The sequence below is a fragment of the Colossoma macropomum genome, unplaced genomic scaffold (genome assembly GCF_904425465.1).
Source record: "Colossoma macropomum unplaced genomic scaffold, Colossoma_macropomum, whole genome shotgun sequence".
Classification (NCBI taxonomy): Eukaryota; Metazoa; Chordata; class Actinopteri; order Characiformes; family Serrasalmidae; genus Colossoma; species Colossoma macropomum.
The window spans coordinates 19,149,886-19,163,209 of NW_023494796.1; the positions used below are offsets into that span (position 1 = coordinate 19,149,886).

At 36.1% G+C, this 13,324-nt stretch overlaps 1 protein-coding gene across 1 annotated transcript in view; it reads left to right on the top strand.

Moving 5' to 3' along the window:
* The window catches only part of si:dkey-92j12.5 (multiple PDZ domain protein), a 90,304-nt gene extending 80,177 nt beyond the window's left edge, over positions 1-10,127 (top strand). The window contains exons 38-46 of the mRNA XM_036583417.1: positions 2,109-2,326; positions 3,921-4,068; positions 4,203-4,274; positions 5,066-5,114; positions 5,210-5,253; positions 5,388-5,507; positions 6,427-6,567; positions 7,800-7,961; positions 9,156-10,127. Of these exons, the coding sequence (XP_036439310.1) occupies positions 2,109-2,326; positions 3,921-4,068; positions 4,203-4,274; positions 5,066-5,114; positions 5,210-5,253; positions 5,388-5,507; positions 6,427-6,567; positions 7,800-7,961; positions 9,156-9,323 (1,122 nt within the window). The 3' untranslated portion in view covers positions 9,324-10,127. The remainder of the gene's footprint in view (positions 1-2,108; positions 2,327-3,920; positions 4,069-4,202; positions 4,275-5,065; positions 5,115-5,209; positions 5,254-5,387; positions 5,508-6,426; positions 6,568-7,799; positions 7,962-9,155) is intronic.
* Positions 10,128-13,324: the final 3,197 nt, after the last annotated feature.

Genomic DNA, 13,324 nt, shown 5'->3' on the forward strand with positions numbered 1-13,324 from the left:
TAGTGTGTGGGGTATGAGTACTTATGCAAGCATAACATTTCAGATTTTTATTTAAAATATCTGCAGACAACTCATGTTCTAAGGTCAATTCAAGTCAAAGTTTATTTATATAGTGGTTTTTACAACAGGCATTGTCACAAAGCAGCTTTACAGAAAAATTCAGGTCTGAGCCCCCATAAACGTCACTAGTGGCGACAAGGGCAAAGAGAAACTCCCTAATAGCAAAAGGAAGAAACTTGAGAGGAGCGCATTAGTGCACATGGCATGGGTGACTGGCACATCTGTGAAGGCACCATAAATGCTGAATGAAATATAAAGGTTTTGGCAACATATGTTGCTATTCAGATTATGTCTTTTTCAGGAAAGGCCCTGCTTATTTTAGCAAGACAATGTAAAACCACATTCTGCAGATGTTACAACAGCATGGCTCTATAATAAAAAGGTTAGGGTGCTGAACTGGCCTTCCTGCAGTTCAGACCTGTCACCCACTGAAAACATACGGCACATCATGAAACAAGAAATATGACAAAAGAGACCCCGAACTGTTGAGCAGCTGAAATCCTATATCAAGTAAGAATGGGAAAACATTTTACTTTCATAACTACAGCAGTTGGTCTCCTCAGTTCCCATACTTACAGAGTGTTGTTAAAAAAAAATAGAGGTGATGTAGTACAGTGGTAAACATGTTCCCCTCCCAACTATTTTGGAATGTGTTGCTGCCATCAAATTCAAAATGGGCATATATATTTTTCAAAAAAACAATAAAAATTTATCGGTTTTAGCATTTGATATATTGTCTTTTTACTATTTTCAAATAGGGTTTAAATGATTTGCACATCTTTGCATCTTTGCATCATTTTCATTTACATTTTGCACAGCTTCCCAACTTTTTTGGAAATGGGGTTGTATGTACAAAATTTTAGAATGCATAATATAGCTTAAGCAGGCAGTGTTTTAAGAAAATGATAATTTTGTTCATTTCACATTTTGTTCTTTTCCATCATCGTAATTTTAACACTATAAAGATATTTATAAATATATAAATCATAAAGATGCCAGCCAGTTATGAAGTGAATCAAAAGAATTGATCAAAGATCTGATCTCCCAAAGGTGGTACAGTGTATTTTAAAAGCCCGGTGACGTAACACAAAAGGGATGATACAAAAATTATTGGTTGAAATAATAATTGACTAACAACGTAATTGGAAGAAAAGGCAATTCCAGTCTCTGCATAAAGGGAATATTGGAATTAGCTGATAGGCAATTGACTGTACTGTCAGAAACTGGTTATTTTAGAAACAAACGTGTATGTGGAAAATTAAATGCTGACAAAAAGCATAATTAATTATAACTGGACTCAGTCCCCAGATGCCTTGTGAAACTAGAAATTAAATTTGATCAAATAGGAAGTGCTAGATGACTGGATCTTTTGCAAGACCCTTGAGTGACCTTTACAATGCCCTGTACCAAGATACAATTCGACCAAACCAAATTACAATTAAGCAATCAAATTATAATCAGATATGCATATTACCAAGATATCATTCTGAATGACCTTAGATTAGATGTGATTACATGTTATTTCATGTAACATACTCAAATATTCATCCTCAGTCAACTATCACATAATAATTTTTTTAACATGATCCCATAACAGACATAACATATACAGCATACACATATCTAAATAATATCTCAATCATATAACTCATTACTCTTTTAGTTGATGATCTACAAAAAAAAAAAAACCTTGATTAATACCCACTGATTTGTTTTAAACCTTTTACAGGAGATCTACCATTCAAATATTCAATCAGACCAGGCGTGCTTCATGTAAATTATGTATATATGAGGGCTAATTTGGCTGTATCTGTTGCAAATGATTTGTGAATATGGTACTTCTGTGTGGGTGCTTGTTTCCAAGCACAAATTGTGCCCAAATCATTGCTTATTTTGTAGATGTAGAACAGTTTCCCAAATCAGACATGGAGTAGTTGTGTACGTCATTTAGAATGGTCAAATTGTGCTTGTTTCTGTGCAACTTTAATGAATAAGGGTCAATATAATTTTGTTACCTAATCTCACATGCCTTCCACCGTTTCCTCCAGGTGAATGGTATAGATCTAAGAATGGCCACTCATGAGGAAGCGCTGAGCGTCCTGCGCTTGAGTCCACAACGCGTGAGCCTCTGTGTGTATAGACACCCATCCACACACACCTTCCACAAGCAGGCGACACACACTCATGAAGACATGTGGGATCTTTTCATCGTAGAGCTTCAGTTAGGACCAGGACAGGAGCTGGGGATGAGCATTGTGGGTAAAAGGTATACATACACTGATTTCTGAATTTATCATATACTACAGTCCAACTGTATAGAAAATGGCCGTAATGTGTTTATTCGAATAAAAGGGTTTGACAAAACATCTACAGTAATTGTGTACTAACTGTTTTTTTATGAGTTTAGCTCACTAAACGATTACTAACAAATATAGAGAAAATGGGACTGTAGTAGTCCCAGCTGAATCCTAGCCACACAATATGCTGTTCGTAGTTGGGTCTCACAGGAAATATTTGACAGTGAAATTTATTTCTAGTGTTATTACATTTATGCATCAGCCTGTTCGACTTTCTGCATGGTCGCAAGCGTCTCTGACCATTTTCAGGATTACTTCATTTGAATAGTGACTCAAGTAGCCTAGCAAAAAAACATCTTGAGTAGGAGTTAAAAAATTAACAGGTCAGAAAACATTCTGAGTAGCAACAGGCTCTCATTCATATCTAGCATCTAAGGTTAGTTTAGTGATATTTCCTCTTTTTATTACTTTCCTGACGAATATAATTGAGTAGAAGTAAAAGTTGTATCATTACAAAATTAAGGTTGTCACAATTTCTCAATTATAATTGATCATGCAATTGAAAAAAATCTATTACAATTTTTGTTCTCAGTGAAACTGTAGTGTGGAACCTGTGTGGGAATTCATATAGTATCACAATCACAAAAAATGTTGAAGATTTTTAGTTACTGTGGTCTGTTTCAAAACCCTGTTTTTTATTTTTTATATGTATTACATATTTTCAACATTACAGTGTCTGTTACAATTTCAGTGCCAGTTTTCCTTCAGCCCTGGGCTCACAGCTCTGTGTTGATTCCTACATCTTGTTGTTTTCATATTAAATAGGGTGGCACGTAAAATAATTATAATTTTCTCTGGTTTTATGATCAAACATTTTGTTTAAAACAGTGATCAATACTCTTCTAACTCTAAAAAGTGTCAGGAATCCCAAAGAGTGTTCTAAAATTCTGTTGATGTCTAAAGAGTTAAAAAAACAACAAAATGATTACTTGATTAATAATCCAAATTATCGCTAGATTACCAAATCTTGATTACCAAAATATAATCGATAGTGACAGCTGTATTAAAAATGAGAAAAGTCCAAATCCATCATAATTTACTTTATTTACAATGGTGTTGATGGCAAACCAAGGTTTGTGATGTCTACAATGCATTCATAGTAAAATAGTTGTTCATCTGGAAAAATAATCTTACAGGACTGTTTTGCCTTACAACATCCTGCATCTCCATGAATGGATTTAAAAATATGTTTTAAGCCAAAACCTTATCTGAAAACATGCCATAAAACAATGTCTCAGTTATTAGGCAGAGCATTTGTGACCATTTCTAATAGTTACTTTCTGTAATGTAGCTTTTAGAGGCATTAAACTTTTCAGGCGTCTGGGTCCTATTGCCACCACAGTGATCAATTCTGACTGTAAACCATAAGGTTGACCTTCACTGCGAATAGGGTACAGTTAAGTTAGAAGTAAAATGGGGCAACAAACCAGAAAAAAATCAGGTTTTGCTGTAATATGTTTTTGCCTGTGGAAATGACAGCTGTGTGTGTGTAATGTGTTGCAGGGATGATACGGGAATATTTCTGTCTGATATAACGAATGGTGGCGTGGTACAGTTAGATGGAAGACTGTTGCTAGGTGACCAGATTCTGTCTGTAAACGGAGAGGACATCCGGGCCGTGACTCAAGACTATGCCAGCACATTATTACAGGTGTTTCACTGTCTTTCACACTCCACAGCATGCTGTTATGAGAGATAAATTGAACTATAAACGAGTATACAGTTAAATAGCCTCCATCACTAGTGATTAGGGGGTCTCATTAGTTTTGTGTATGTATGTTTCAGAACTGCAGTGGGTCAGTGGTGCTGGAAGTGGCACGTTTTAGAGCTATTCCACCCTACTCATATGAGTGCCAGGTAAAAAGAAAACAATGTAATTTTTCACAACTACACAGACTGTACACAATGAAGTACAACATGCAATCAAAATCAATTTTATAACTTGGTAACACTTTACTTAAACCTTACCACATGTTATTGGCATAACATGCCATAAACATCGTCATGTCAGATGTCATATGCTATCATGAGTTGCCATGACAGAGTTCATGTTACCATAACTTGAATTTCTAAATGAATATAAGATAACACATTCTCTACAAGGAACAAACCTCAGTATGGCACTGTGTTGCACATTTTAGAGCACAATTTATATTTATTATATATTCAAATGTATATTCAAATTATTTAATTTAGAATTTAACAGTTATTTCATAATGAGAGTGAGAAACCAAGTTGTGGATTGAGGGTTTAATATGTACAAAAACAATAGAAGATGAATGCCGTAGATCATCACAGCTATGTCATTTGCAGTACAACACAAAACTAGCTGAAGCTTAAACATATATATACCTGTATCATAAACCCATGTCATGGAAAGCAGAGTTTAAATAATAAATATATTATCTAAGTTTCAAGTTAAAATGTTCCATTTACTTTCCAGTCCATATATGGAAATTAAGCTGCCTGTTGTTTTTTAAAAAAAGAAAAACAAAAGTACACATATATAAGTACATTTATATTAAGTACATATATATATATATATATATATATATATAGTTTCAGCTTTCAGCTGAGGTCTTTGTAAGTTATTTCACCACTGGTTTTCCCTAGTGAACTTGCTCCTGTTGGCCATGTTGTTTTTCCAGGTCGGTATTGTGGATGTCTCTCCTTTTTCTGCTTCTCATATTCATGACTGTAAGTTCAAATCATAAACAATAATCAGTGGTTACCAAGTTAATATGCGATTAATATATATGATTAATCAATCAACCGTTTTCCTATGTTTGCAGCTGTGGAAGGGAACGTAGACATCAGAACAGTCACACTTCAGAAGGTGTGTTCTATTCAACGTTGGAAAGTTAATTTAGTTAAACAGTTATGAAATGACATTTGTTCTTATTTCAGGACTATTAGCTAAAAGCTTATTCTTTATTATTAATGCTTATTCTGTCTGGGATTGTTCCTCAGGGTATCTCAGACTCTCTGGGGCTGCATTTGAGTGCAGTTGGAGGTTTAAAGGAGGAAGCAGAGCTCTATGTGTCTGCCATAGACCCGGATTCAGCTGCTGCCTACTCTGGACTACTGGAGGTATAATTAAAGCTAAAGTTTTACATAATTTTCCCTTTACCCCAAATCAATCTATCAAGACATGTTGATGTCCGAAGTTTACTTCCTAGTTTTGCATTGCAGTAACAAAGCAAACATCACACACTTGCTTTGGATTGTTAAGTGATTTAATATTATTGGTGATGGAAAAACGGACAAAAATCACATTTTTAGCTAATCTATGTACTTTTGTACAATTTGTTTTATAGATAACAGTATCATAAACCACATACATAAGTCTCTTGGAGATTACTAAAATGGAGATTCCACAGGTTCTTTAACATTTTTGCACAATTCAAAGTAATTCAGAGTGGTTTGATGTGAAAAAGGGGCATTGTAGAAATACCTAGACTCAGATTTCGTTACAGTGGTGGTGATGGCAACCAGTGTTCATAAATATGACCGTTTTATTTGCTATCCAGAATGACCAGTGAACCTTCTTTTTTTTTACATGTAGTGTTGATAATAGTAAAATACTGATAAATCTGAAAAGTTTTCTTTTCAGGACTAATTGGCCTCACAACACCCTTCATGTACCAATCAAAACCAAAATATGCTTTAGGTCTAAATCTTATCTCAAAACTATCTTAGGCAGTGAATTCATAACAATTTTGTGTAATAAGGGGGCTCCTGAATGTCACATGCTGGCCCTGTCATTAGTAGATTGCGAGTTTGATCCCTGGTGATGCTACAGCTGTCTGTGCCTGGGAATCTATAGAGCACAATTGGCCTCGTTTTCTCAACAATTGAATTTTGCCAAAATTTTGAAACATCAGTGGAGTTCCCATATAACAACTGAATGTACCTGACATGGTCCAATTAGTCAAGGTTTGTATGTTGAGTAGTTTTAAGTTTTTTCACTGTCCTGAGAAATTTGTTCTTCTGTTGAATGCCCCCTCAGGTAGGTGATAGGATTGTCAGCATCAACGGCACATTGACCAAAGAGCTCTTACACACAGAGGTCAACACCCTCCTGAGAAAGACCAGTGGGGCCATCACTCTGGAGGTGCGGGTTTGTGTATGTCCGTGTGAAAATGTGATGTAATAAAACATCAGTGACTGCCATTCTAATTTGTGTAACTGATCATTTGCAAAATAATGATTGACACGCCTCTCAGCTAAGCACAGTCATCTCTAAATGTTCCTTTCTCAGTCAAGTGAAATAAAACCTGCAAACAAACCTGCAGTGAGATTGGTGGTAGCAGTAAATTAGTCAGAATTATTAGACTAAGAAATGGTGGAAAAGCGTTACCAAGGAACATATAATGCCTGCCACACCATCCTGATCCTCTAGATGGTAGCGCTATTTTATTTCACTCCTGAAGCTGAAACAGTTTTGGATTAAACTATACAACAAAACTCATATCATTTCAGTGGCAAAATTATTAACATACAGACTTACGCTGGCTCTAAGGTAAGCAAAACTTTATTTAGTTTACTGTATTTGCTAAAAATCCATAGCTTTTCTTAACTTGGATGCTAGACAGTTAGCTTGATAAATCAGTTAAATAAAACAGGACCAGATGGAACTAATATTTGTTATTAAAACTTTATCAATGAATATTAATGCACCCGTACATATCTTATTCTTTGTCTTATTTCATTAACGTTTACTGTAATGTGACCACATGAAATATGAGTCCTCAACATCTCACATTGTTGTGCTAGCTCCAGTGTTAGCTTTAGCATTAGCTTATCTGAAGGGGCAGCTACTATCACTAAAACATCCTCCTTATTAGACATACAGACCTGCAGTTTTAACACTGAGTGACTAAATGAATTTCCTTGTTTGATTAGAGTAAACATGCATTTCCAGAACCCAAACTTGAAATTAGCCTATGGTTCTCTCATGTGAATGTCTGTATTGAGCATGCAAAGCCAGTTTATTTTCCAGTGAAAAATATTTCTAATGTATACAGATGGTACCAGGTGACCTGAACTAAAATTTTGACAGACATAGTAACAGCGATTAATGAGGCAGGACCTTCACAGAATTTTGCAAACGGTCTATTTTCCAGAAAATGTTGTGCTTCTATAGCAGCTTTGTGATGCTTCGTTTTCTGACATCTTTCTCTCTGTTGCTGTCCTCTGTGTGCCATTCAAGGTCATTCCATGTTGTGATCCTAGTCAGTCTGCTTGGGGTCAGTCTTCACCTGGTGCCCCTGAAAACTACACCACCCAGAACCACCTGAGGTGCACGATACAACTGTTGTTGTTACATTTAATGGGCTACAGTCAGTAATAGTAAACCTTCAAAGTGCACCTATATTTTAGTTCTTCCTGATAAATGGCAAGTGTATGTGCATACATTGCAGTTCACAGTACAAGACGATATCTCTGGAGCGAGGTTCTGCTGGTCTGGGCTTCAGCATCGTGGGAGGTTTGTGCAGTTCCCATGGATACCTGCCCATTTATATCAAGAACATCTTCCCCAAGGTGATAAATACAGGACACATACTGTAGCCAAAGGTTGCAGTAATGAGCTGTTGCTGCAGGCAGGTCTGTCCAAAGTTGTGGCTTTAAGTGACATTGTTTCAAGTACTTCCTTAAGAAAAAATAGCCAGTTACCTTAAACATCCTTTAAAAGGCATGTCAGTGTCCTTGCTTTTGAACAAGACACAGCCATTTATGCTGACTGAAATTATGAACAACTAGTCAATAAACAGCTGCCTCAAAATCTTTAAGTATAAAACAATGTTTACAGAGGTGTTTCTAAAGGAAAATCAGAACTATTTGAATTAGTGTAATCAGATGCTTCCACAGATAGTTCATCAAGTTTACAGCATTTGCTGCACTATTATTTATTTTTGTATGGTTATTTCCAACACTGGACACCACAACATGTGCTGGCTGGTGAGCGGAAAGTTCTGAAAATTCGATTATTATTCATGAAAATACATGATATTTTATGTGGATGTGCATCAGGTGAATCCAGCTAATGACTGCTTGTAGGATGTGTATGTTGTAAAACTGTTCAATGTTTCTAAGTCATTTAAGACAATCAGCTAGAGCAGAGATGTCAAAGTCATAAGTAACGGGCCACGTTACACTTAGTGCGGTGTCAAGTGGGCCGGACCAAAAAAGTTCAGTTTAGTAGGGTATTAACATGTCAACAACTCATCAATGTGTTTGTTTTATCTGAAAGGTACATTCTGAATAAACAGACTGACTCAACAAATACCCCCTAAAAAGATTAGACAGGTCAGATGCTGAGGATGTGTCATCTATTACACAAGGTCTTTTAGCAAATCTCAGTGAATGTAAAGGCTTTCATGCAGATGAGTGCATTAATGGTTCAGATGTATTTATTTAGCTGTGAGCAGCTAAGCTAAGGAGAAGCTTACTAACTGATCTTAACATAAATCTACCAGGTTATTTATTGTTAGACATATGAAAAATCATATGAAAATATGTTAGAGCCTGTTAGGTTAATAGGTTTGACATTGACCTATGAGTGTGGTCTTCCACAGAGTTTAATCCCAAACATTTTGAGATTCAGGATTGAAATAAGAACAGCACCACCTTCCAGCTGATCAGAATAGCGTGTATATGTATATATATACACATATATATACCAGAATGCATGCGTATTAGCGTGTGAATACTGTGTTTGTACCTCACACTGTGCAGGGAGCTGCAGTGGAGGACGGGCGCCTGCAGTGTGGTGATAGGCTGGTGGCAGTGAATGGGCGGAGTCTAGAAGGCATCTCACACTCTGAAGCTGTGGAGATTCTGAGACGTGCCAGGGGATCAGTCACGCTCACCGTACTGTCTCAAACACACCTCGCACGCCGATAATGACAGACACACCATACCTTCACTGAAACATTTCTGTAGCTTTATCTTCTAAGACTTGGTAGTACAATTTTTTGCTGGGCAAGTCGAGGGGAAGGACATCAGTTAATTAAACAGTTTATAAGAATTTTTTATATATTTTTTTAAGATTTCATTTCACCACCTAGCTTGGGTAACTTTCATTCCTGGTCTTAAAATATTTTGTTAACACTTTACTGGTGGGACAGTGTTCATAAGCTTATCATGACAGCTGATTATAAACCTACATAAATATTTACAAGGGCTTATTCCAAAAAGCATCATTTGTCACAGATATAATATATATTTACCTCCCCTTCAATAATTATAACTCAGCATAATTAATTCAGCATAAAAAATTAATTTATTTCGAAATAACTGTACACTTCCTTTAGAAGTGTGTGTTCTCATAAGTGGTATTCCATAACTGCTTATTAAATGTAATATTTAGATAAAGGAAAATGCTTTTTAAGCTTTTAAGCTGTTCTGAGTAAAACTCTGGATGTTTTTTTATTTAGTAATTTATGCATTTGTCTCTATCCATTTATGGATTTTGTCACTATTAAACTCAGTAGAAATAAATGGCCATGGTCGGACAATCTAACAAGCGTTAACATACTCTACTCTGTCACTTAAGAAGAGGCTTGATTCTCTGTGTTACACTGACCATTAAGACTACTGGATATTTAGGTTGGAACTCTTGTAGTGAAATTAGACTGTTTCTATATTACCAAAAGGTCTTTAATATTTTTTGCCATTTCTTTCCTACGGCTGGGTGCCCCTGGACCCCCAAAGGTTCTGCTCAACCCTTGGTCTGTCATAAAGGCTGCTTTTGTCAACTTGGCTGATGTATTGTTTGTTGATGTATCACCTGTGTTAGATGGCATTATTTTTTTCCTGACATTATAATGTCACATGACACTTTTCTAGGTAAAATGACAGCACATTATAACAACTGACTTTGTAGCTTAGTGCTCATCACAGTGACCGCACTGATGAAGAAATAGCTTAAAATGGTAAAATGTAACATACGGGCCACAGAAAATGGTCCGTTTTATGATGTCACTGTGACACACTGAGCTAGTCTGTCATTTCACCCCAGAAAGTGTCACCACACAACCTAATATGTCAGACAAAGGGGGGGGGACAATATCATATAACACATCTGTTATGTCAAACTTAAAAAGCTGGCAAATACAGCGTTTATTGATACAAGTATTTATAAATGCTTATGTAGGCCTATGTAAGGGTAATGTAGCCTAAACACAGCTCTACAGTAAGGGGTTACAAATATTTCCTTTAGCATTGCCTTGTCTTTCATTAAGCCAAAACATGCAAGCTGTGCATGCTGTATGAAGGTATAAAGAACATTCTGAAACATTTAGGATAAGATGAAGCAACCAATACCATTTTTATAACCTACTGAATCACCTTTGCTTTGTGTTATCTGCATTGTAACCCCCATTCCATGTTTAGACCATGTCATAAAAGAGTTTCAAAACAGACTCAATACAGAGAGTGAACTATGTATAGGCTGGTATTGCTTTTCCATCTGGAAAAGGCTTAGCTTTGAACATTTATAAAAGAGAATGTTCACAGCCCCACTGAGAATCTGTCAGACACCTTGATAATTGCATTTTATTAGCAGTGCCACCGTAGATTAAGCAAACTGCAGCTGTCACAAAGTGTGGTGCCTGCCACACCCATCCAGCATTTAGAAAGGGTACAAGACTGCCCATATTTTTGTATGGTAACTACAAATATGCACTTTACCTCTGCAATGTGAAATGTGGAAAAAAGTGGTTTGAACACATTTAGGCAAAAAGAAAAAACCCTGTTCGCCTACCTCTCTGACTATAAATAAATTAGGATCAAAGAGAGTACCTCACACCCCTCACAAGTGAGAAAAGGTTAAGTAGTGACAAACTAACATAGTCACTGTCCAAAATGGTAACTTTACAGGAGAAGGCAAACTTTTAATGTAAGTTAATGTAAGGTTTAATTTTTTAAATTTTGGAGCGTTTCTATTGGTCCATTTAACATGCGTTTTTTTCCATAATGTGAAGCATAGCTGTTGCGTTCAAATCAGGTGGAAAATTAAAGGCAACAAAATTTTTATTTATTGGAGTGCAACCGTATGCTAATGTGACATTCTAGGACAGGGCCTGACCAATATGACAATGCTGTGGCTGATGTAGATACAGATACCAACTTTATTTGGTTAAAAATTCTGATAACTTATACCTTCAGCTGATCATTTCATATGTATAGTACAGGCAGCTTCAAAAAGATTCATCCGATTTCAAAGCGCCATATTTTTATAACCGTGAGGTGCCTAGGAACCAATCATATACCAATTGAAAGAGTGGGTCATACTGTCACTGGAAGATGGCTCCCTTCAGTCTGCGAGGAGATGGCGACCCCTGAGAACAAAGCATTTTGCGTTCTCTAATTCAATGAGTGAATCAGTCATAACTGTGCAACATGATTTTCGTCAGCAGCGAACCTTCAACAGCTCAGAGCACTCGTCGTTGGTTCCACGACACCGGATGACCTCTGAAATCGCATTGAAAGAGCCGTGAGTACGCTCAGTCGAGTATGGGATGAATCTGACTATCGCATTGATGTTATCCGTACAGCTAGAGGAGGTAAAATTACGTAATAAACAATGCTCACTTAAACCATTTACAACTTGCTGCATTGTTCTGTGAAGATTTACAAGTGAAATAAATCATTTTGAAATTGGATGAATCTTTTTGAATCATTTTAGATTTGAATTTTATACGTGTTATAGGTAAACGTTTTATTCACTGAACAGATTCAGTCCTTAATCGGATCATTTCTTAAACTTTTTCAAAAATGTAGTTTGTTTTATGTTATCCTAATGCTAAATGTGAGGTTTAGATATATTTTAACATCATTATTTTAACCATGTGTTTTGTGCTTAGATTTGCCTGTTCAGCCTGAACCGCTGTAATGTTTAAACAAGGGTTGATTTATTGGGTTCCTCAGTGGCACTACTATCCAAGATTTTGCTCATCAATATCAGATGATTTCATCAAACTGATATATTAGTCAGGCTACATTTATAACACATATTCCATTGCAGTGTAAATGTTCATGCTGCTAAAAAGCAAGGTCTATCTTGCTCAAATACTGTTGTTAAATACTATTGCTTCCAAAACTGTAGCAATTACTTCTAACAGTTCACTCTTACAGTTCTACTGTTCAGTGGGAGAAGCCAACAGATAGCAGTACTAAACTGTTACTTTCACTTAAATAAACTTGCTAGAACCGTTTCGCTGGAATTGCTGTCAGCATTAACCTGCTTTGCTTTACTTGACTGTTCTCTGAGAACCCTGACACTTTAAAATCATACATATTACCTGTATTTGCCATATCTGTATGATTAGACAACTTTAAGCTACCATGTTTTGTTTTTGTCACTGATTGCATGAATATAGAAATATAGAGTGTTATTCAGGAAAAAATAATATGGTTAAGAATTATAATATTAAAAACTGTACTGTACTTTTTTGTAACTGTGTGACTTTACTAGAAAAGATCTCAATAAATATCAGATTTGCAATACATATGACTGAATATTTTAAAATTCTGTTCCAGCTTTATGGGGGTTACTAACGATGGTCATCCTAATGGTCCTATGACCGTCTTAACTGAGGACCACTCCATGATCAGGTAGCGGAATTCTCAGTATGTCATTCTCAAATGACATCTCTCTTTGGCTTTAAGGGGAAGATAGCGCATCAGCTAGTTTGCTCTCTACCAATAACAAACAGCGTTCCTGTACTCACACATCCAATGAGAAGAGAGTGAGTTAAGTAAATGAGAGTGAGCGTTACTGCAAATTAATGCATCTAGAAAAAGAAAAAAAAGAACTAGTGAGAACTTCCATGGGGTGCAGTCACATCATAATGTGTAATGGAGGAGTTTCCTTTAGTTTACATTATTGTTTAAGTTGTATT